This window comes from Adiantum capillus-veneris, chromosome 1, assembly GCF_014529385.1.
Source record: "Adiantum capillus-veneris isolate H3 chromosome 1, ASM1452938v2, whole genome shotgun sequence".
Taxonomy (NCBI): Eukaryota; Viridiplantae; Streptophyta; class Polypodiopsida; order Polypodiales; family Pteridaceae; genus Adiantum; species Adiantum capillus-veneris.
Window position 1 is genome coordinate 189,241,885 of NC_140931.1, and position 25,201 is coordinate 189,267,085.

General features: G+C 43.2%; 1 protein-coding gene across 1 annotated transcript in view; it reads right to left on the minus strand.

Annotated features, from left to right (window-relative positions):
- Positions 1-478: 478 nt before the first annotated feature.
- Positions 479-25,201, minus strand: part of LOC147466198 (histidine acid phosphatase family protein) — a 40,830-nt gene continuing 16,107 nt past the window's right edge. Inside the window, exons 2-11 of the mRNA XM_086524594.1 lie at positions 6,574-6,664; positions 5,403-5,675; positions 4,652-4,810; positions 3,224-3,364; positions 1,900-1,960; positions 1,685-1,819; positions 1,504-1,608; positions 1,168-1,379; positions 1,043-1,084; positions 479-953 (exon numbers count right to left, since the gene is read on the minus strand). Coding sequence (XP_086380720.1) covers positions 867-953; positions 1,043-1,084; positions 1,168-1,379; positions 1,504-1,608; positions 1,685-1,819; positions 1,900-1,960; positions 3,224-3,364; positions 4,652-4,810; positions 5,403-5,675; positions 6,574-6,664 — 1,306 coding nt within the window. The 3' untranslated portion in view covers positions 479-866. The remainder of the gene's footprint in view (positions 954-1,042; positions 1,085-1,167; positions 1,380-1,503; positions 1,609-1,684; positions 1,820-1,899; positions 1,961-3,223; positions 3,365-4,651; positions 4,811-5,402; positions 5,676-6,573; positions 6,665-25,201) is intronic.

Below are 25,201 nucleotides of genomic sequence, written 5' to 3' on the forward strand. Positions count from 1 at the left end.
AGACCGTGGGCCTACAACTCATTTACCCTGACTTAAAAAGAGGCTTCTGAATCCATAAAAAAGCCTCTCTTGGATGAAGTGTAACCCATTGATGGGAGTGTTTTGTGAGTTTCAAATCTTGTCAGGATATCAAGAGTGGTTCCTTGCCAGCTACAAAATTCAAAGTCATACCTCCCATAGCTTGCTGGGATATTCTAGATAATAGCGAGGCTTTCAAGGTAATCGAATACTGGCAATCCAGGAGAGAACTATGCCACAGACCTCACCAAAGTTAACAGATTGGATTTCAATGCAACAAGCAATCTCTGAAGTGCACAATAATGGCAGCAATCATGATTATAAATTGTCTTCACTGTGCATCAAGTTCTAGGTAAACTCCTGCTCATGTTTGATCTTGCTAAGGCGTACGTTTTCCATCTTACCAGGTTCGAATCTCGTAAAACCCAACATGTTGCACCTTTCTTCAAACAAAAGAGAGAGAAGAATGAGAGCAATTATTAACATACAAAAATTACAATTACACATTGGGGCTCAATGTTCTTATAACCTGCATTCAACTCTTTACAATCAAGCCGGCAACTGCTATTTTCCTCCAGACCAATTTACATTTCTTTTCAGTGTTTTTTTCAAAGACCCCTCTTTATCTGTGTGTGGCATAGCTTTGTTTGTGTAACCTCATCGTTGAAGTTCAAAAGAAATGGGCTTCCCTCCCAAGTTCCAGTAGAATTGCTGGAGTTTAGATGAATATGCAATCTACAACGATGCCAAAATTTGGGAGCAGACAGCTCTTTGCATTCATCTCTTCCAGCAAAATCAATGAGATAGTGCTGGTTGGTTTATTGACTTGGCAGTAACATATCCCTGCGTCATAATTCGTCATGTTTCTCTTCAGACTTCTGAAGACTGCAAAGAGAATCATAGCTGTATTTGAGGTGGGGCAGGATGACTTGTTCCTGCACATCAAACAAATGTAAACATAAGTTTCTTGTCATCACTAAAAACCAAACAGGGAAGTCGAAATGCATGAATGAACAACACATACTTTGAAAACCTTGAAGGGGCAGAAATGTGTCCCATTGCAACCCTACAGAAGTAAAACGAAAAATGTGAAAAATGTTCCAGCATTGCAAACAGCACGACATGGAAGCTCCAGGTGTGATTGTGTACCGGTAAGGCGACAGGCACTTCATTGTGAAAAATTTGCACACGAAAGTCATCATCTTCCGTATCACTGCCAGTTTTATCCAAAGAGGAGCATTTATGCAAAACCACCATGCTGTTGGCACCATATGGAGCCACTGCACTTCCTCTCCACAAGCGCGGTTTTGGAGGGGGTGGGGGAGGCTCTAATGGTGCCTCCATCAGAATCTTCTGCAAGTCTGCAAGATGCCATAGAGCTAACTCAATTACATTCTTGAAAACAGGTTTATGCAGTTCTCTAGAATGAAACAGCTGCTGAGCGATATAGAAAATGAAACCAAAAGAATGTCAATGTAAAAGCACCTCCTTCATCAAGAAAAAGGCCAAGAAGACATGTGAAAGGGATGACTGTCTCTGCGTGCGCAAAGCGAAGGTGCCCCTTCTCCATAGCATTCCAAGGATGGCCATCTGCTTTATAAGAAAGCCCACAATTAACAAACTCTTCGAGATGTAGCTCTTTGAGATCCATTGATGAAGACTTTACCTTTACTGGCTGCAATAACACGCTCCATGGAATTCAGCACATTTGTAAGAAGAGGTATGCCCATCCGGTAGTTTATTGACTCTCCATAACCTTTGAGCTTATGTACCTCAACGTCGTCAGCCCATTCGAGCATTTCTACCTAAAGAATTGCCCAAAGTCTGCACAAGTCAGTTACAAAGTAAGATGTATCCTCTTTAAAGTAATGAAAATACAACCTACATCTTCTTTTGTAAACAAGCTGCAACTCCGGTCAACAATGTCCAAGGCTGCTGCTTCCTGTTGGGCAAACAACCGGACTTCATAGTAAAACTTAGATGACAAGCTGATTATAATATGTCAAGAGTAAGGATTCAGAGAGGCCGGAAGATATGGCCATTGAAATGCTTAACACAAAGGTGACAAATCTCTCATCAAACGTAAAGAATCAATAAAGCAACCAAGAACATGAAACATACAAGGACCTTTAGAGTTAATTTTGAAGAATGTTTATAAGAGGTTAAATCCTTCTTGTGGCCCAATTTCTTGCCACAATCACCTTCTTGTTCATGTGCAATTGCAAAGAAAGTTCTGTAGATGCGCAGTATGTGATTAAAAAGCAGGCGAGTGTCCTTTGTGTAATGAGCCAAAATTTTCCAAAAGGAAGGGTTTCCCCATGTTCAGTTTTCTTTAAAAGTTGCTGATGAATGGTTAACAGTATTTGAACACATCTGTGCATATATCGAACATTCTTTTACCTGAATGCGGCTGAAAACTTATGATAAATTGGCAAGATAATTATGGACTAACTTAGAAGAATAATAGATCATTTGAGCACAACTGTGCATGTTTAAACAGTTGCATGTGTTGCCCGAACGTGGCTGATAACCAGGCTCTTGCAGCCCTATATATCAATTACACATCAAACTGTTGGTGTTGTTGAAGTTAAACCTGATGTAGTCACCGACGGTTTAATCAAGCTACACCTTGACAGCCCACTAGAAGAGTTTACAAATAGCTTGACAGAGGTGATACATGATTTGGTGACATCTGCTTTTTCATGAACTCTAGCTAGTTTCCAAAGTCCTAAGGAGCAATGTCCAACAAAAAAAAAATTACCATGCTGTGTCAGGAGACTGATGCTAGGCTTCAGATATAAGTCGCTCTTGGAATACGTGCGCACAAACAAGCCAGGTCAGTCTTGCAACACTTTGTGGGAAAGAAGCAGCCCAGATACCTAGGCAAGCTCAAGAGAAAGAAACAACAAGCTATTCTTGAATCAGTGTAGTAAGAATCAAGATGGCTTGGAAAAAGTTCCAATAGAGGCAGCGATCTATCTTAATCACGTCTCCTAATACTTGGCATGAGTATGCAACGCCTTTGTGTGATGTACAAGATTAGCCGGCTGCCCCTCGTTCTCTCCCATCATCATCTAGGTTCGACTGTATCAGTTTCTTTGCTATAAAGTCTTGTTCACAATAGGGTTACATGTACTGTAAAAACACAACAGAAAATAGCAAGCATCAACTCAAACCAAACAGATACTTATCCTCACTGGGTTACCTGCTTGCAAAGGAACCAAAGGGTGGGTATATCTTCTTTAGTGACATTGAATAAGTAGCGTTCTTTCAAGGATGATGCAATGTGGATGTGAAAATCTTCTTGTATTGCCGCCACCACAGGCATAGCATTTGCTTTTGATTCCTATAACATCATGAAAAAACCAATTGTAGGATTGATAAGATCAAGCATGCTATCCCTAACAGGCCAAGAAAGCAATTGCCGTCATGCTGAGCACAAATTGATTTAGCCTAAGCCCTGATCTATTGTGCTTGAAGTACAATTTTGCTCATCTGCAACAGCTCTAAATTTGAATCCCACATTCAAACATTTATTGATCCCAAAAGAACAGAGTAAATGAATTTTAAGCTGGAAAAGAAAAAAAAATAGGCTGCATGTTCCCAAGAAAACACCTCTTTCCAATGGAACTTTGGATCCAGACAGCAGAAAAAGTTTATAAAAAGTACACCCATGTCATTATGAGCTCAACATTTCTTCCGAATGTGCAATTGCCTTCCTTTCAATTTCAACCATGCACATGCACTCAACACAGTCTTGTTAGTTGATCAACATATACAAAAAGCCAAATGACCTTGGCAACAGGTCTTTCTAGAAAGTTGTGGAAGCAGATTTAGTTTCTTTTGCTGAGAAACTAACAGTTGAAGGCTCAGTATGCATCCCCATCTCTAAATTTGTCTTTGTTACAGGAAGTATAATACGGAGAATCATAAATACAAGAACCCGCTGCAAGGTAATTGCATGATGCAAAGATGTGGCTACCGCCTTTACCTTCAAAAGCATGTTTAAGCTTTGAAACACAGCTGAAAGAGACATAATCCAGGAGTCCTTAAAGGGCTAAACAAAGGTGGCCAAAAGGATGGAGGGAGTCCAGCATTGACAGACCAGAGGCCCAGCCAAGAGGCCAGAGTGGATTTGTAAGATAACCTCACCAGAAAATCTAACCTGGCCTTGGAAGAAGGGTGTGCATAAATGCGCTAAAAAGGGGTCTATCACTTTATCTCATAGAAGGGAACAAAGGACCAAAAGGTCAAAGCAAAGAAGGTGATTTTGGCATATGTGCCAAGGTTTCTCCAGTACCACAATCAACATCACGTTCCTGACGCAGGACACTTGTCAGCTCTATTTTGTACCATTTCATTCAGTTTCAGTTGCAAAGTATTGCCTTGGACGCTCTGAAGCAATCTATGGAGCTCTAAGATGATCAGAGAGCTAAAACCAAAGGATATCCTCGTGGCTTTTTGAGTTTTCTACAGTGTCTAAACTAGTCATTTAAGAAGCTATATAAACATATCAGAAGTCACTCATGCTTGATATAGCATATTTCAACAATCTTTAACAGATGATTTTGGAGACAGAAAGACTGCCAGTAGTCTGACTTATCTCGTCTGTAAGTAATATATTGGAATATACCTGATAAGCTCTACAGCTTTCATAAAATCGTAAGTGTGTGTCATGTGTTCGACTATCACTTATCACTGAAAATGCTCTATGATAACCTGGCCCAAGAGTTCCTTCCCCAGCAAAGAGCCCCATTCCGAATGCCACAGCACTTGCTGCAGATCGTGGTACCTGCAAAGCCAATAATCAAAATTCACAATCCATCATGCAATACACAAGCTAAGGCATTCCTTTAACATGGGGCCATGTACACCCATTAGAGCCTCGTATGCCCCCCTCTACGTTTGAAAACAAAAATGGCATAAGGTTTTTAAGATGCACTGAGCACACTGACAGCCTCTTATCATTTTTGTCAAAGGTTTCCAGAATAATAATAACCACCAAGTCTTGAGATATACACAACACAGTCTGTACTGGGTGAGCAAAAAATTTTGGCCAGTGACCAAACCTCTTTATCCAGATTTCTCAAAGGCCCAAAAAACACTCCCCTGAACTCCTAAAGACCCTTCCAATGACATGGCCCTTGTAACACCGTAAAATGGTAGTAGGAGAGCTCTACTCTATTCTCTAGGACTATTGATATTAAATCCCTGGCTCTTTCTCAGTTTGAGCTGCTGAACTGAACAAAGCTCTTTCCTTCTCGTGAGTCCTTGCAAACCAAAAGGCTCTAACAGGGCTACACATAACCAGAACTTCCCAGTCCCCACTTATCCATACATGAACTTCAAATTCATTGTATTAAGTTCCAACATTCCAAACATACCTGGGTTGCACTTATCATGTAGAGATCAGGATGATAGGGTTCCTTAAAGACCTCTGGATATCTAGTCCGAAGGCGCTGGCCAAGCTCAAACATTTCTTCCTCACCTTTCGGAAGAACCTCTCCACCAACTATTCGTCCGTCCCATGGGGACTTCCAATCTTTCATCCACCTTGGTGCAAGAAGTGAAGAATTCCCCCACTCTCGAATGCGTTCTGCAAAACCATTTATCTGTTTGATTCGTTTCTTCGTTGGTGCACGAGTTCCATGCCTGGCCTGTAAGCAGAAACTTGGTATAAAGAGACATCTAATACACAGACATTGAACCACCTGGTATAAAATCTAGAAACTTGTTAACACATATGTAATGGCTGCTTGCATTAAAGCTGTGATCTATAGAATAAACAAAAAAAAGTAGCCCATATGATTTATCCTGTGAGATGCTCATGTTTCTCCTACTACCATAAATCCCAACATGGACAAAGAGAGCTTATAAGCACCAAAACCATTGCATTTTAAGCCCAATTGATCACAGAATTGCTTTCAGTTATGCTGTAAAAGTGACTTGCATGCACCCTTCCAAAAAGGGAGAGGAAAATCGAGCAAACATATCCAATTAATATAAATTAGCAGAAGCAGCTGGAAGGCAGTGCTAGAACATAGGGAATCAATGAGGACAAGAACGACGGTTCAATAATAGCGGGCATACACCCATTAAAACCATTCCTCATAGACTGCACCATTGAAATCTCTTTAAATGCTCGATTTGCAAGATTAAAAGGTGATCCAGCACTCCCATAGAATGTGGATACACCGTAAGTCTCTCAGTATATGCTGGCATTTTGAAGACTGCCATCAGCCTTACTGTAATCCTAGCTAAAATGTGACATGTGCATCTCTGAATTCCATTCGATAAACTTGCATACATAAACTGCCCGCTTCATCCCAATGACTAACTAAAAGGATTCTTTCTTACGAAGATGATACAGACATTATTATGGCTGAGCATTGACCTTGCACAACCATGATGCTTACACATGTGGTTATTAACTACATGACACGATGCTCATAGGAAATCAGAAGCTATTGGCACTGCTTGAAAGGCATGCATAAACAATGCTATTTGCGATGTCTTCTCTCAACAATAACAGAAAAGAGGGTAAAGAAGCAATACCACAAGGTTTATGTGTATTGGTAAGCAACTTGGCGGTGGCTCAACACTCTCATTAGAGAGCTGCTTTGTGCTGACTATCCCGTGTTCATATCTGACGGGGGAGAAAAAGTTTAAGGACAATGAAATGCAGTATTCATACCCTTCTTATTTATTGCCAAAAAAGATAAATCAAAACGTATCCGCACTTGTATACTACAAACAAATTAACATATACCTTCATAAGTTCAAAAAAGTCTGAACTCACGAATTATAAGAGGGAATAAAGCACTCATAGAACTATAAAAGCAAGGGACACAAGAAAAGAAAAGAAAAACAAAAACAAACAAACAAACTAACTAAATCACTTTGTTTGCTACGAAAAACATTATTAACTTAAAAATGTTTTTAGAAAAGGCATGTGTAAAATAAGTTGGCGCAACTTACTTGGCTTAAAACAAGTACTCAACTTTAAGCAAAAAAGAATAAGACATCTTAAAAACTTAATCCTAGAAATCAAACTTCACACAACAACTTCTAACGGAACACATTCTTAAGTCCTCAGGTAAGCTAATACGAAATCGAAAAATGAATACTACTACAAACCTACGAAGAGCAAAGAACCTCAGGTGGGTGACAGAGTGACTGGTGCTTTTTTTGAGACAGTGGGACCTCGGCACTCGCATGCCAAGGTCATTCAGTTGAGGAGGCCCGATGGGTCAGTTGCTTGTGAGCCCGAGGATATGCGTGCAGTTCCTACTGACTTTTACCGTGAGTTACTGTCGGCTGAGCCTCAGTCAGAGCGGCAGGATGCATGCAGGGAGCAGGTTTGGGCACAGATGCCATGTCTAGTGACAGAGGAGATGCGCCAGAGGCTAGAGATGCCACTTCAGCTTGAGGAGCTGCACACGGCTCTTAGGGCCCTCCCTCGTGGTAGCTGTCCAGGTGACGATGGGTTGACTCCCAGCTTTTTCTTGGAGTATTGGGACCTGCTTGGCCCAGATCTTTGTAGTGCTTTTCAGTACATTTTGCACACAGGAGTGATGCCTGACAGCATGAGTGAGGGCCTGATCTACCTCATTCCCAAGGAGGGTGGCTCCTTGGATGAGATTCGACAGTGGCGCCCTATCACCATCCTCAACTCAGCCTACAAAATTCTTGCCAAGGCTCTGAGTTTGAGGATTCAGCCACTTTTAGAGAGCCTTATACATGGGACTCAGATAGGTTTTGTCAAGGAACGCAGTATCCTTGACAACATCTTTACTTTCCGGGAGGCTTCTGCCCTGGCACGGCTCCGTGGTGAGGACCTTGTGATTCTTCTTCTCGATTTTGAGAAGGCATACGACGGAGTTGACTGGGACTTTCTAGAGGGCACTCTCCGCAGGATGGGCTTCTCAGATGCTTGGATCAAAGGGGTGTCATCTTTGTACAGACAGGCTCACAGTCAGGTGCTTTTGGCAGGAGAGAGAGGTCAGCGCTTCATGCTCACACATTCGGTCAAACAGGGTTGTCCTCTTGCCCCCTTTCTCTTTTTGTTCTATGCGGAGGCGATGAGAAGATTTTTGGTGTCACAACATGTTGGTCTTCGGGGCTTAGCACTCCCTATTCGGAGAGATGAGCTACTGGACGCTGAGTTTGCCGATGACTCAGCCTTTTTCTTAGATGGCCAAGAGGCCAATCTTCACAGCTCTGAGCAGGCTTTGGAGACCTTCTGTTGTGCATCGGGCGCACTGATCAACTGGAGAAAGACAGTGGCTTTCTCGGTTGGTAGTGCTCCTGTGCCAGATTGGATGCCAGGAGAGGGTTTCAGGTGGATTCCCCTAGGGACTACAGTTCGATACTAGGGTTGTCAGGTTGGTTTGGACTTGTCTCCCGCGCAGCAGATTGCTCCTCTTCTCCTGTCCATCAGGAGAAAGCTGTTACATTGGAGCTCAGCACGACTTTCGTTTGGCTGGTAGAGTAGTAGTTGCCAACCAGGTGCTATTGGTGACTATGTGGTACATCACTTCCTGCTGGATCTTCTCGAGTTCTTGTATCAGCCAGGTAGAGAGGCTGATCAGGAACTTCCTTTGGTCAGGACGTGACACTCAGATGGCCCGAGCCAAGGTGGCTTGGTCAGTCATCACGCTTCCTTGTTCTCACGGAGGGCTTGGGATCATTGATCCATTACAGCAGAGCAGAGCCCTTCTTGGGAAGTTCATAGTCAGAGGACTTCTTCCAGGTGAGGAGCCCTGGAAGGAGTTCTTGTTGCAGAGGCTTCGTGCCAGGGTGCCTCAGTCCTTGGCAACTTTCGACCAAATGGATCTTTACAGAGATGCGCCGAGTTGGTTTGAGCAGGAGACTGGAGGACCGCTTCGCTGTGAGTTTGCTTCGTTCTTGGGAGCTCTTACGGCGTGGCCTGGAGCAGCGACAGCCAATGTGCACGGAGGAGCGCCTACGGCAGCCCCTCGTCTAGAACCCCATGGTTAGCACTCAGAGAGGCCACTTGGTTGGTAGTCGGCCTCATGTTTCCTGGGGTCCCATGGCAGCAGGTCCAGCGCGCTCTCTAGGTGACTGGCTAGAGTTCACAGGTTTGTCAGAGGAGGTGCAGGGTTTCCAGCTGCAGGGCATGAGAGGGGTGCAGAGCATGTGTCAGGACATCTCAGAGTCAGTTCCAGCTGAGTGGCTCACGCCTCTCGAGCCAGTAGCACCCCGATGGATGGGAGCCTTCACACGACTGGAGGTTCTCATTTCAGTCAAGGCCTGCTCAGAGACTGTCCCAGCCCTATTCTTCGAGCTTCAGGGTGGGGGACGATTACAGCGAGTTGCAGTAGAGGCCCCGCAGGTAGCAGAGTGTTGTTTTCAGAGGATCCGAGTTGTGGGCATCTGTGGGAGGACTTGCGTCATAGACCCTGACCCAACAGCTCTGGAGACTGGACACTGGAGGCTATGGGCTTGGGAGTGTTGTCCACTGGCACGAGTACAGTGGGATCCTGGTGAGTGGCTATGGAGGGACCCCTTCTCTTCTGCAGACCACCTAGGAGTCCCCTTCTTTCAGTACACTGTTCGACTTGGACGTCATATACTTGCAGCACAGAGAGATGCCCGCCCCACTGCAGCACGTCATTGGCAGGAGGAGGGCCTCACAGTCGAGTTCTAGGCAGCCTTTTGGCAGAGGCTATGGGACTCCAAACAGCCGAGGCGTGTCACTTTGTTTCAGTGGCTGGTTGCACACAGAGCTACAACAGTAGGGAGCTGGCTTGTGCATAGTGGTCTCTCGGCCGATGTGCAGCCTGTGACCAGTTGGTGGAGAGTCAGCATCATTGTCTTTGGGACTGTCCCTCGGCCTAGCAGGTGTGGCTACGAGTTCTTCGGCTGATGTCTACTCTCTCCACGACTAGACAGTACACTTGGGGGGCAACGGCTTGGTCCACTCTCACGGGCCCGACACTTCAGTTTGAGCTATCTTCCACCAGTAGGATGATAGTGATACAAGGGGGGCGTCCTACACTCCAGCCTGCTATAGAGCTTACTCCACAGGAGTGGTGCAGTGAGAGAGAGGAGTGTTGGGAACTCATCAGTGGCCTGACACTTTGGTTCATCTGGCGGGCCCGCTGTTTCCGCATTTTTGAGGCCTGCTCTGTGCCGCCAGTAGAGACTGTTCGTGACTTTTGGCTAGAGCTGATCCATACTCTCAGAGGACAGCTTGAGGGACTACAGGGCAGCTCCGACCGCATGTGGGAGCGCCGCGAGGCTTTCCTTCGACCATGGCGCCCTGGGCCTTTCTACACCATTGTCCAGGGTGTGCTCAGATGGCACTACCGACCACCTGTGTGGCTCTTCCCTCCTCCCATCCCTTGATTTAGCCTCATTGTATATATGTTGTTCTTTCATTGGGAGAGTCTCCCCATCATGTTTGTTGTAGCCCTCTCTTGCAGAGGTGGTTGTAGCCCTACGGGCAACTTTCATTAACTAATAGAAGGATCTTTTTCTCGGGAAAAAAAAAAGTCACACAGCAGAATACTGTAAGCTCTCAGTATCCCTGAAGCTCAAAGAGACATCAGTGACTCTAGTATCTAAATCAAGGCATCTGTTGACAAAGGAGTGGAGTGACTCCCCTCTTGTGCATCCCACTGCACCAGATCTCCGGCTTTCACAATCTGAGGAGTATCTGCTAGGTCCTCCTCCTCCATCCACTTTGCATCTAGTGCAGGATAATTCTTGAACTTAACCAAGAACCACCTTCGGACTTTACCTTTGTTCTTCGTATCTTTATGTGCCAAAATCTGTTCAGGAACAAGGATCTCCTCGTTTTCTTCCACTTCGGGTTGCTCATCGGGCTCCCCATCATCAAGCACATCACCTTTAAAAGGTTTCAAGAGACTCACATGAAATACATTGTGAATCCTCCAAGTATCTGGCAGTTTCAATCGGAAGGAGACATCATTTATCTTTTCAGTAATCTAGAAAGGGCCATAGTATCGCATACTAAGCTTTGGAAAAAGCCTTTCCTTTCCCTTTTTCTTTCGTAGGCGTGCCTTCTCAAAACGTAAGAGCACCCAATCATCCTCCTTCAATTTCATGTCGCGACAATGGCGATCCACTTCCTTTTTCTGTCGTTCTTGAGACTTCTGCAAAGTCTCGCGGACCTTGGCAAAAGCCGTATCCAAATCTCGCGTATATTCATCCGCTTCAAAGATCTTATCTTTCATGCTCAGGAAGGGTGGAACCTTCGCAGCACCTTCAACAATATCAAATGGCGCCTTCCCCGTCGAAGAGTGTATCGTGTTATTGTAGGCAAATTTCACCAAAGGTAAATATCTTTCCCATTGAGTGTTCTGATCTGAGATATAAGACTTCAATAAATCTAGAACCACTGAATTGGCAATCGCGGATTGCCCGTCAGTCTGCGGGTGGAACGATGACGAGAACTGCAACCGCGTGCCAATGTTCTCCCAAATTGCCTTCCAAAACAAACTTGTAAATCTGGGGGGTCTCTGTCGGAGACAATCGTCTCAGGCATGCCATGTAATCTGAAGATCTGGGCCACAAACACTCGCTAAGTGATCCGGCTTGACTGTTTTCTTCACTGGAATGAAATGAGCCTGTTTGCTAAATCTGTCAATAACAGTCCAGATACCATCGTGGCCACTCTGTGTTCTCGGGAGATCAAAAATGAAATCCATCGCTATACTTTCCCAGGGGCGGGTGGGTATGGGTAAAGGCTGTAACAATCCCCGTGTCTTATGCCTGTCAAACATGACCTTCTGGCATACCAAACAACTGCGCACAAATTCTTCCACATCCTTTTTGAGTCTCGGCCAAAAGAAGTATCTCTCTACCCCTTTCATGGTGCGGTAACCCGTAAAAGGTGGACAATGGCATTCAGTCATAACCTTTTCCCTTAACGGTTGTGTAACGCACAACATAGTCTTTTTCATCAAGTAGCCTTCCCGAAGGGAGTATCCCGCTACTATCTCCCCATCCCGTATTCGTGTGAAAATATCTGCAAAATCTGTATCTGTGGCATACTGATCGACCATATCCTCGAAGCTCCTATGATGTATCGCGGAAATAGCCAGAACCAACGGTTTCCAAGACAAAACATCTGCCACCACATTCTTCTGTCCCTGCACATGGACAATCTGGAAGTGGACCTGTGACAAGATGTTCGCCCACCGCATCTGCTTTTCAGAAAGTTGCTTCTGTGACAAGAAGTAGCGCAAACTCTGATGGTCTGTAAAGACAGTAAAATCCGCTCTGAGTAGGTAATGCCGCCGCTGAGTAAGAGCATGGATAACCGCCAAAAGCTCTTTCTCATAAATCTGTGCTGTCATCTCCGACCTAGAGAACAAACGGCTCTCGTAAGCTATGACATGGCCTTCTTGCATCAAGACCACACCCAGACTACGACCACAAGCATCACAATATACTTCAAATGACTTCTGCAAGTCCGACAAAGTCAAAATAGGTCCTGTAGTCAATTTCTCTTTCAATGTCTGAAAGGCAGTCACCTCTGTGGGTCCCCACGAAAAAGGTACTCCTTTCTGTGTCAAGATATACAAAGGGGAAGCAACCTCTGCAAACTTTCGTATGAGCCGCCTGTAGTACGAACACAGTCCCAAGAAGCTTCTAACTTCATGGACATTCCTCAAGTCGGGCCAATCACGGATAGTCTCTATCTTGGCCGGATCCATTTGCACTCCTACTGCTGACACAATGTGTCCCAAAAAGTGTATCTTTGGTAGGAAAAATTCACTTTTCTTTGCATTAATCACTAACTTGTGATCTCGTAATGTCTGAAAGACCTGAAGCAGATGATCTCTGTGTTCTGCCTCATTCTTGGAGAAAACAATGATGTCGTCAAAGAAAGTGCCAACAAATAGCTTGTACTCTCGAAAAATCATATCCATCATCCGGTTAAATGTTGCAGGAGCATTGGTTAAGCCAAAAGGCATCACCAAAACCTCAAATAACCCAAAAGTCGTCCGAAAAGCTGTCTTGTAGACGTCTCACGGCGCTATCCTGATCTGATGATATCCACTCTTCAAGTCAATCCTACTAAAGCACGAGGATCCCTGTAACCTGTCGAGTATATCATCGCTCCTAGGAATCGGAAATCTGTTCTTGATGGTGATTTTGTTGAGAGCTCTATAATCGATGCACATTCTCCAAGATCCGTCTTTCTTCAAAACCAACAACACTGGAGAGCAATACGGTGAAGTACTAGGCTGGACAAGACCCTTTTCCAAGAGGTCTTTCACTTGGTTCATAATCTCTTCATTCTGTGCTCGGCTCACACGATAGGGTGGCCGGTTCGGTGGTGTACTTCCAGGTATCAGATCAATGGTACGATCTTCAAGACGAGCAGGTGGTAACTCACCTGGCAGGCCTTCTGAGAAGCAATCGGCATGAGAGTGTAGAAAATCTTGGCGTTCTTTATCAAGTTTAGACATATTTGTCCTATCATCATCCCTCAACTCTTTCATAAAGATCGAGTAAACAAACAGACTGGATTTCATTAATTTTGAAATGGCCGAAGCCGATACAATAGGTACAGACTCGCCCTTCAGTTTAATATCAAGTACAATTGGTTCTGCCCTTTTCTGTAGTCAAAGTCGCTTTTCTCGCCTGATAATCGACCACGGCGTTGTTCTTGTGGTACCAGGAAATCCCTAAGAGAACATCACAACCCTCCAAAGGCATTATGAAGAAGTCCTCATGCCCCAAATACCCCTGACAATGCAACCGAAGTTTACCAATGACAGGTGTAATGGCTACGTCCCTGCCGGGTGCCGCTAGAACTGCCTCTGCAAGTGGTCCCATCTGATCGGGAGTAATCTCAAGCCGCGCCGCCAATTCCGGTGAAATGAAGTTGGCCTTGGCTCCTCCATCAAAGAAAATCAGGGCCTCTTGATCTTTCACTTTGCCCCAAGCTCGGTAAAGTTTTGAACTCTCGTCCATGGTGTCGAGATCGGTACCCACACAATCTGGAACCAGTCCTGTTTTCATCTTGCCTTTTCTTCCACATTCCTTAGCTGCTCTCGAACTCTCAGGCCACGGCGTTGTTCTTGTGGTACCAGGAAATCCCTAAGAGAACATCACAACCCTCCAAAGGCATTATGAAGAAGTCCTCATGCCCCAAATACCCCTGACAATGCAACCGAAGTTTACCAATGACAGGTGTAATGGCTACGTCCCTGCCGGGTGCCTCTAGAACTGCCTTTGCAAGTGGTCCCATCCAATCGGGAGTAATCTCAAGCCGCACCGCCAATTCCGGTGAAATGAAGTTGGCCTTGGCTCCTCCATCAAAGAAAATCAGGGCCTCTTGATCTTTCACTTTGCCCCAAGCTCGACAAAGTTCTGTACTCTCGTCCATGGTGTAGGGATCGGTACCCACACAATCTGGAACCAGTCCTGTTTTCATCTTGCCTTTTCGTACACGGTCCTCAGCTGCTCTCGAACTCTCAGGCCTTTCGTCGTCCTTGTCATTTCGTTCTTTCTGTGTCTTTTTAGGGCACTTCGCGGAGATATGTCCAAGTTCCCCGCATCCAAGGCACTTCCCCTCCCTGATGAAGCGAGCTCTCTCCTGAGGAGTACACTTCGGTCGTGCATCCTTTCTCTCTGGGTCGCTCTTTCTCTTTCTACTTTCATTCCCAGAAGTCTGTCCGGGTCGTTGTGTCATGACCTCATATGTGGGGTAGGTCAGACTGCCAGAGTGAATTGCAAAGCCCTGCTTCGCATGACTCATCAACTCTTGAATAGAAGCTGACTTCTGTTCCAAGCAGTGATCTCGGATCTCTGTAGGTAGACCCAAGGTAAACCGCTCAATCTGTTCTCTGAACAAGATCTTCTTGAATGAAGAGGCGGGTAGAAAAGAGCTCCAGAATCTTTCACAGTAAGAATTCACTGTATCGCTCTTGGTCATCCGGAGAGGTTCCAAGCAGCTCGTATATCTCGTTCAAACTCTTGAGTCAACCAAGAAGAAATAAAAAGCCTCTTGAATTTCAGCCATGTAACTGACACAGTCTTGCTTAATAGAAGCGTGGACCACCAAGTGCGAGCATTCCCCTTAAAATAAGAGGCAGCTCTCCGAATCTTGGAGTGCTCTGAATAGCGTCCTCCTACGAAAGCGATGTCAAACTGCTGTATAAAAGACAGCCTTCGAAGCATCGGAGTACCCCGAAAAAGTATCAAAGTTGAGTGCTTGGCCACCTTCCTTAAACTCTCGGACTTTCTTGCTTTTATCTTCGAGAAAGTCATACTGGTTGGCTTTGTAAAAATTCTTCTTGTTCGCATAAAAGTTTCCGTTGTCAGAGTCTAAATTGTCCATAGACGAGTCCTCTGTGGAAGTGTCACTCACTGGGCGAGATTTAGATTTCTTTGTCTTTTTCTTGCCCTTTCCAAAGAGTTGTTTCTTGCTTCGCTTTTTGCTTTTTCTGTCTTCTTCGCTCGAGTCTGAAGAGCTAGAAGAACTGTGAGAAGAAGAAGAAGAAGAAGAACTTTCTTCAGCTTTTTGCCGTGCTTTTTGTCTTTCTTTTGCACGTCGAAAAGTTGAGCAATCCGTGCATCAACCGCGTTCTCCAGTTCCTTCTCCGTATATTTCTTGGAGGCAAAAGGTTTCTTGAGAGCGGGTTTCGGGAGTGGTGTTGTGGTTCTCTGCCACTCCGTCTGTACCTCTTCCAAAGAGGTCTGGCTCATATATTTTGCCATCTTCGGGTCCTTGGCAAAATTGAGCATCATCTTTGTTGCATCGCCAATCAATTGACGACGCTCCATCTCTCGTTGCTCCGCCGGAGTAGGCCTAGGCGGGCCATACTCCGTGTCGGAATCTTCGTTGTGATCCCTGCCCGCATCTCCAGATGCAGAGGGAGTCGACTGATCATTGCCGGAAGCCATAGGTGTCGCGGAAAAAATTTGGAAATCGGATTTTTCGTAGAAGAGAAATCGGCCGTGCTCTGATACAACTGTAACAGACTTGGACACTCCAAGTCAAGAATTAACCGCGACAGCACCAAATAACCACTTCAAAACAAGTCACAGATCACAATAGATTTACACTGGCCCGGCGGAGTTCCGTGCCTAGAGATATTGGCCCCAAAGACTGGCGCCCCTTTCGGTATTTCTTTTTATAGTAATCAGATCAAAGTACAAGAGAGTGGCTAGGGTTTCACTCTCAGACTCTGCGTCCAGATGCTCTGAGAAGTGAAGCCCTCACCACTTATTTAAAGGTTACAGGGGATGCCCAAAAGCAGAGCCCTAAAAGTTTCAAAATCAAAAGCCCTGAAAGCAAAAGCATCTGCTCTTTCTCTCTCTCTCTTAGAGTCCCAAAGAAAAAGCAAAAAGACTTTTTTCTCTCTCTCTTTCTCTTGCTATTTGCGTAGAAAAAGCGAGAAAAGCTGCCAGCGCAAATTCCGCTGGAAAACGCGAAAATCCGTACTGCTGCTGCCACATGGCACCCCCGGCAGGAATTAGGGTTTTCTGAATTAGGGTTTCAGCCTGAAATTAGGGTTTCTGGCAGATTTTAGGGTTTGCAAGAATCTTAGGGTTTCAGCCAGAAATTAGGATTTCTGCTGTCCGCCACGTCATCACTTTGTGACATGGACCATCGGTTTTCAACCTAAAGACACCTTAGTTTTCAGCCCTAAATCTACAGAATTTCAGTGACAAAGACCCACAAAAACAGCCCCAAAAATCAACGTTTTTGGACCGCAGCAGATTTCAGCCCATAACGTTTTTGGACAACAGTAGAAAGATTACAGATTGCAGCCCGTAGGTCGACTTCGTCGTCACCGTCGTCATCGCCGACATAGCCTAGACTTGCATCAGTCCCATGCATTCCATTTGTACCAGATTGTGCAATCATAAGTTGACCGCTCTCGCCGACGAGAGTGGGGCCTTCGGAGGAGGGTTTTACAACGTCTCTGGGTGTCGTATCTCTCTTCTCTCTCTATCTCTCAGTCTCATACACTTGCACGTACAGTGTCCATTCACTTTGTTTGTGACCATAGCATTCTCTCATTAAGAACGGAAGGCTCTCCCTTCCATAAGAACAAAAGGAACCTTGAGCACAGTTCGGAGCACTCATCTTGAGCAAAGCGCAAACATTCATTCCGCTGCACCTAACACATATTCTGGTTCAAGGCACTTATCATAAATATCTACTTCTATTCCCAAGGGAGTCTGAAAAATCTTAAGGTCTAAAAAGGCACAACGATCACTATTTGTGGTACAGTTGAGTTCACAAAACTCCTTGGGATAAATTCCTCCGCCTACAGAACTCGAATTCAAGTACATAAAATATTGAAAAGAAGGAACGTCAGGGACAAAAAGATCATCTATAAAGCATCTTACATTGCATAACTGTGCAAAAATATTGGGCAAGTGTTAGCAAGGACAAGACGCTCCATAAAATCAAACTCATAAGTAAAAAGATAGAAATTAGCAAGAAAAACAGCACAATTGGTGCTCATAGGGATACCAATTGTTTGCTTGAAAAGAGAGTCGCCGATGGTTATATATAAATTGTCCAAAAGAAAATCTAACCAAGATATGATGTCCATGTCATCTACAATCCTGGCAAATCTCTTTCTTCCTTTGTCTACATCTACATTCTTACTTTTCAACCATAAGAAGTCAAAGTTCAAGGCTGACTTTTCTACTAGCAATGCCTTGTACCTATCCTTCTCAAGCTTGTACACAGAAACTTTTGAAATAAGAGACTTGACTCTAAATTTAAGGTCCTCCAAATTTAGTTTCGTGTATAGCGTAGTAAAGTAAAAAATTTGGAGACGTAAAGGAGAAGATTTTTCCTTAAGGCTTCTTGAAGAGTTCAAAAACTTTAAAAGGAATCACACCTACTGAATCGTTTAAAATCCAACTTGAATCGGTAGGTACGTCTGCTTCCTTTAGCATATTTTTCCACAATTCATTTACGTTAGGTGAAATAGCTTTGAAACAATAACTAAGCCATTTGGAAACCTCGGTCAAAGAGGTGTTACAAGAAGCAGCTATAAATCTAGGCTTTATAGGGTTCTTGTGAAACTTCCAAACGGTATATAAAAGGCAATTTAGGCTGGCACTTGAAACCAAAAGACTTACAAGAGTCTTGATGTTTCAAGATAACCTCTTGAATTGAAAGATCACAATCATTGTAAGTCTGAGAGTTTACTTCACCTAACAAACATTCTAAATAGAACTTTCTGCACGTAACAACAAAGTTATTAGAGCACTTATCTACGTAAGAGATTACAAAATCGCGATGAAATTTCCTAAGAGCATCACGATCAGAAGAAGATAAGCTATCCCTTCCTGAAGAAACGTTCCAAGAGCAAGATGCTAATTTCAAAGAAGCTTTCTTGAGGACTACAAACGTCCAATGGGTAAAAATACCTTGAACTCCTAAAGACTCCTCAAACTTTACTACGAAACTAGAAATTCATTTTTCTATGGCTTTGAGAAGGCAAGAGTCGTTTGAAGAAGGGAGCCTATATTTAGTACCTCTTGAGAAAAGGTCTTTTAAGGAATCCGAAGGAAGGATAGAAGAATCGGCAGTAACTACATGACCCAAAGCTCCATTTACGTAAGAAGAAAAGACAGTTTTACTACAAGGGCAATCAACACTTGAGCTAGCCTTTCTTGCTTTTTTAGATTACGTCCTATGTCACTATAGTTGAAAGCTTTTTGTCTAAAGTTTTCACATATTTTAAAGCTACGACGGGATGGTTCCATATCTTTCTCACACAAGGAGGGAGAGCATCCAAAGCTTCTTGAGATCTCAAAATAGAGCTTAATCCAATCTTGTCTAAGTCAGGGGAGGTAAAGATAGTTATCAACAAATCTTTCTTTTCAACCAAGGGATTTTTCAGACTAGGATACTTGGACTTCAAAAATTTACCTAACAATACTCGAAGTTGAGTGCTATGAGACTCTCTTAGCTCCAAATCTTCATAAGAGTAGTTCTCAAGGGTATACAAGAGCTTAAATAGGATCCTTATATTATACCTTACAAATAATTTATAAGAAAAAGAACCCAATTCCATGGCGTAAATCAATCTCCGTTTGAAATCTCTATAAGCAAAAATTCTATGGTTAGAAGGGTCATCACTCTCAATTCTAGAGATCGAAGCCCTAGGGAGACCTTGTACTCTACTAGAAATAGTGTTGTGCAAGACAACTCGATTGATTTCAGGGATAGAAGGTGGATCTGAACAAGAACCTTTAGGAATCCAAGTTCTTTTAAACTGACTTGAAGGGAGAACTAACTCGGGTTTGGGATGCCTTCGCCAAAGCATAGGTTTCTTATGGTAAATTGTCTTATTTTTACGTAAAGAAGACTTTCCTTCCATGTTGAAACCTTTTAGGAAAAAAGTATGCAAAGTTCTCATCCAAAACAACTCTCAAGGCCACGCTGATTTATAGAACTCTTTAGAGTTTCTAAAATTACCCTCTATGTGCTCAATGGGAAAACAACGGAAAGACTCAAAGCCATGTTTTGCTATTGCCACATACAAGGGTTTCACACTTTCACGTACGGTGCTCTTACTTTGAACTTTTCTCGCTTCTCTTACATGTTTCTGAAAACGGACAAAAGCTGTTCGAAAGGTTTGGCCAATATACATCATAGAACTATCGTGAATACTATAAATAACATAAATAACTCAAGAGGTATAAACCGGACTTAGAGGACGATCTACTACAAGATGCTTTTTCCTTAAACACTTCAAACGATTGAGGGCTTTTATGGAAGAACTTGTGTAATGAGTACTAACTAAGACATTCTTGAAAGAAGCCCAAAGAATAGGACCATCACCAAAAACATGCAAATTCTTCAAATTAGACTTAGCTAAAAACTTAAATCTTTCTTGATACAGATTATGACTACTTTTGGCTACTGAAAAGAAAGAAGGGTCGAAAAGACGTACCTGAGAGTCATCAACATTGTTGGTTGAAGCTGAAGAAGAAGTAAAAGTGTTTTTCATTTTTGTAGTAAGGTCACTGTTTCAGATCAACGCCCACCTCAAGGCTAAAGATCCTAAGGCTAGATTGGTGCTAACCACACCCCTCATTTGTATAGCAGGGCTGCTGCCAAGCAGTGAGGTCCTTAAATAAGGCTGCTTGCTACACTCAAAAGATCATCGACAATAGTGTGCAATCGAGTGCCCGTGATCCCTTGCTAGAATCACTAGTCAACCTCTCCTCTCACAAGAGATATTTCATGAAACCACACAAGAAACCCTTGATCCAAGGGACCCAAATTAAGATGTTATTTTTATTTTTTAAGACTTTTAAGAAAAAAGCATTATTTATTGAAAACATACAATCTACAAATTATATTTACAACTTTCTCACAACAACCAAACACACACGCGCACACACAATCAAAAGCAAAAAACAACAAATAGATAAATCAAGACAAATTAAAAAATAAAAGACATAACACTCAAACAAACCAAAATCAAAACGAAAAGAAGATCTACACAATAAATCATGATACAACCAAAATTACAAAAAGACCCATTACTTATAAAAAAGTCTATTTAAAACAAGGAATAAAAGTAATACACACATAAAATCACATCAACACATGAATATAAGATCGGTAGTTGTTGGGGTATGCACACCCTCCCAATATATCTCTGCATGCAGCTCCACAGTTAGTCACCACTCGGACGAAAAACAAAAAGATTTGCATGTCCGCTAGATGACTGAAAAATATACCTTCATAAGTTCAGAAAAGTCTGAACTCACGAATTATAAGAGGGAATAAAGCACTCATAGAACTATAAAAGCAAGGGACACAAGAAAAGAAAAGAAAAACAAAAACAAACAAACAAACTAACTAAATCACTTTGTTTGCTACGAAACAAAACTAAATAAAACAAAACATTATTAACTTAAAAATGTTTTTAGAAAAGGCATGTGTAAAATAAGTTGACGAACTTACTTGGCTTAAAACAAGTACTCAACTTCAAATAAAATTCTCTGAACACTTAAAAGCATTACGCGCAAACCAAAACACATTACAAGGCATCTAACATCCCTCCCAAGATAAACCTTCCACTACGTTCTTTAGAGCAAGCACAAAACAAAGGCCTCGTGTGGTCTCTAAGAGAGGCACAAAGCACCCTTCGAATGAACCGAAGGACCAAGCTCTTCATATAAACCAAAGTGTGAGGCTACTAATGAGCCCCAAAGGCCATGTTGTGACTTGTCGAGTCCGCTCAATGGACAAGACGCTCCTGTACTACCGAACCATGAGCATCCACCTCATTGCCAAGGGCATTGCCAGGAAAAGTCAACTAGGTTGTTGCACCTGAGGTGAATATCTATCAAGTAGAAAAGCAAGCATGAGGCACAAGATCTAGTCTCCCATACTTCTCGAGTCGACCTACCTTCTTAGGGGCTCATTTGGGGTGCATCTTGACCTCATTTATTGTGTACTACATGAGTTGTACTAGCCCTAGATGCCATCTCTACTCTTACTTAGGGAGCTTGACTTGTACACATCAAGTTCAAGTTCTACTTTGTTTCGTCTCTCTAGTGTCCATCGAGTACTTCTCTAATCATGAAAGCCTCTTAGTTGAGCTTACTAGCTAATTACCTTTCTTCATTAATCAACTGCTTATTGTACTATGTCTAGGCAAGTTCTTGGAGATCCCAATGAGCCACTACCCTCGATAACTTGATTGGTGAAGTTTAGGCTTGCGTTAGACATTTGGGTCTCCAATATCTAATCAATTTACATTCCAATGAACCTCTTTGCTTAATTCCTTAATCCCATAACCTAGATGAATCCAAGATAGGCCCAAATTCACCCTTAAAGGAAAGTGCAAGGTATAGACTCATGGCAGTCACCCACAAGATAATATAACCATCAACTCCATCATGCATAGTATTGACTAAAACCTCCATAACACAATGGCTAGTAGGTTGGACAAATGGTGGAGCTCTACCCCAAAACATTCATGGTAGTAAACATAGTAGCTACACTCTATTTACACATTGACCTATATACAGTAGAGATAGCTTCTTTCAATAGATCTAGCTTGGATAAGGGGTAGACCTGCAAATCGCCTTGGGCTAAAATCTCCATAACACAATGGATAGTAGGTTGAACAAGTGTTGGACCTCTATCCAAAACCATCCACGCTATCAAAGTAGAGATAGGACTATTCAATAGAGCTAGCTTGGACAAGTGGTGGACCTTCAAACCACCTTGAGCTAATAGCATACATCAACAATACATCTGCGTATTGAGTTTTTGTCATGACTCAAGATGATTAATCCCTTAGTCCCACCGTAACTGACTCAATTGGATGGATTAAACTTATCAAGTTAACTCGATTGATCAATTGAGTGAAGTCTAAGATGGATTAACCACTAGAGTTGCTCTCATGCGCACCTCTAACTCTCTGTGCCTGTGGACGAGCTATAACTTCTACGTCTAGGGTTTAGGACAGCCTAGGCAGTATTTTGGCACCCTTGTGAGCCTATATGCAGGATGTGCATGTCCAAGACTTCAATTAGTTGCATACCCTCTAATTGCACATGAACACCATCAGTGTCCGCTAGGTGTAGGCACTGGGGAGTGTTTCCCTCATAGTCTATAGTAGCTAGCCTAGATAGTTTATAGCATACAAAGCACCATTTTATGAAGTTGTGGAGAGTCAGATTCAGCCCGCTCGACCCAGCTTTCCCAGCCTACATAAATGACCCTTAGGGTCACCCATTGCATCAGTACAATACCCATGGGCAATAGCACCCTAGCGTTTAATGATCCTTCAAGCACCCTCACATTTTTGCATCATCAAATTCAGTTCGTCAATGTTTTTACCATCAGCCAACAATGTTTTGCATCAGCACCCCTAATGCTAGGAAATCCACCCCACATGAGCAGATCAATCCAGTGTTTTGCAGATTTCAGCCCTACGCATCATTGATTTCAGATTTCATCCACAGCCTCTTCGTCAATTGCAGATCCAACCACATCAGCCCTAGCGTTTCAGATCAAAGCATCTACCGCAAGATCTCATCAGCATCGTAGCATCTAGATCCATTGTATCAGCATTTGTGCAATCTAAATCAAATACCTCTCTAGCAATAGAGAGGGAGACCGTTGGAGGGGGATTTGGAAACCCACTTGGTGTAAAGTCTTCTTTCTCTCTATCGCTCACACAACCTTCACTCAAAGTCTCATTCTCTCTTCTCTCTCTGTCTATTGCACAATCTCTCATAAAATAAAAGGAACCTTGTGTACGTATTGAGCACTCATCCTGAGTCATCACCTTCAATCACTTCCACTGCACAATACATTGGTAGTTGTCACAATAACTAATATCTAATTCTCCTAAATGATTTTCTCATGTTAAACTAATCATTTAATATGGAGAAGTACGAGGGGAAAAAAAGCTAGAATATTGGTGAAGCTGGCAAACGGACATTCTCCTGTATCTAAGAAGCTGATGATATCAAGCATAGCATCGCTACCTTGAAAGAGAGGTAGTTTCAGCTTGATTGCTCCTATGGGAAGTTGGAACATCTTGTAGTCTTTCCTTGGCTAGAGCATCTGCCTCTTGATTTTCTACCCTAGGGACATGAAATAACTGCATCGCTTCAAACCTTAAAAGATCCTTAACTTGGCATAATTGGCCAAGCAAAACCTGATTTTTACAAATCCAAGTGCCATTTATCTGCTTTATCAAAAGCATGGCATCACCAAACACATTTAGGCGTTGAACCCCTTGCAAAACACATTGTTCTAGTCCAAAAATCAAAGCCACGTACTCTGCTTCGTTGTTGGAGTGGGAGCGTAGCAACTGCCTAATAGAGAATAACTTTTCCTTTTACTCATTGAAAATGATGACACCAGCTACAGACTGGTCCACCGTTCTTTTGTATGCTCCATCAAAGAAAAGAGAATGAGCTCTTTCTAGCTTAGGAATTTCTACCATTGGTGTCACTTCTTTACCTTCTGTATTGACCCTTAGCTTCTTCTCATAGTGACGATGAGTAAGAAATACCTGCTAAACTAGCCCTGGTGGAGTTTTCTACCTGCATGGTGTAATCAAACTCTTGTAATCTAACAAGCCCCTTAGAGATTCTAGATGAGACATCCATGTGTTGCATCACATACGGAAAGACCTCCTCCATTGTCAGAATTACAAAGAGTCTAGGCAATAGATAAAAGCAGAACTTTGTAGTGGCAAACATCAATGCTAGCACCATGTGCTCTACCGCGGTGAAACCTTTTTCTGATGGGATCATGACGCGACTAGAGAAGTAGATAGGACGCATGAAAGAGGTTTGGGGGTCCTTTTGCATTAGTACGGCTCCAAGTGTATCACTTCATACACTGGGATTAACATAAAATGGCTCGTCCCATCTAGGGGATGCAATGGTGGGAAGTGTAGCCAGGATCTGTTTCACTTCGGTAAACTGTTGCTCTTTTTCTTCACTCCATAGGAAGACATCTTTATGGGTGATTTGTTGTAGAGGACGAACCACTTGAGAGAGCAAGTGAATGAACCTGCTCAAATACCTTACCTTCTGAAGGAAAGAGACCAATTGCTTAGTTGTGGTGGGTGATGATAGAGATACTAAAGCTTGAATCTTGCTAGGGTCAGCCTCAATTCCTTTTGCTGAAATTACATGGCCAAGAAGAGTGACCTTACTTTCACCAATGTGACACTTATCTACGTTAAGCTGGCCACCCAAGGTTTGCAGCCTAGCCAGGCCATCATAGACCTTGCTCAAATGGAGAGAGCGAGAAATGTAGATGCAAATATCATCTATGAAAACTCGTATTGACTTACCGAAGTATGGTTGGAAGACAAAAGGTACATAGCGTTGGAATGCGGCCGGAGCGTTGGTGAGGCCAAAAGGCATCACCCTGTAAGCAAAACATCCCCATGGTGTTATGAAAGTTGACTTTTTTTGGTCTTCTTCTGCAATGCTAATCTGAAAGTAACCTGAGTAGCCATCACATACTGTGTAGTGCTCATAACCTACTACCTCATTGAGAATTTCATCTTGGAATGGGAGGGGAAAAAGCTCCCTCTTTGTTGCTACGTTGAGAGGTTTGTAGTCTACACAAACCCTCCACTTACCGTTCTTCTTTGATGTGACTATTACTGGAGAGACCCACTTTGAGTCCTCGACGGGTAAATGAAAC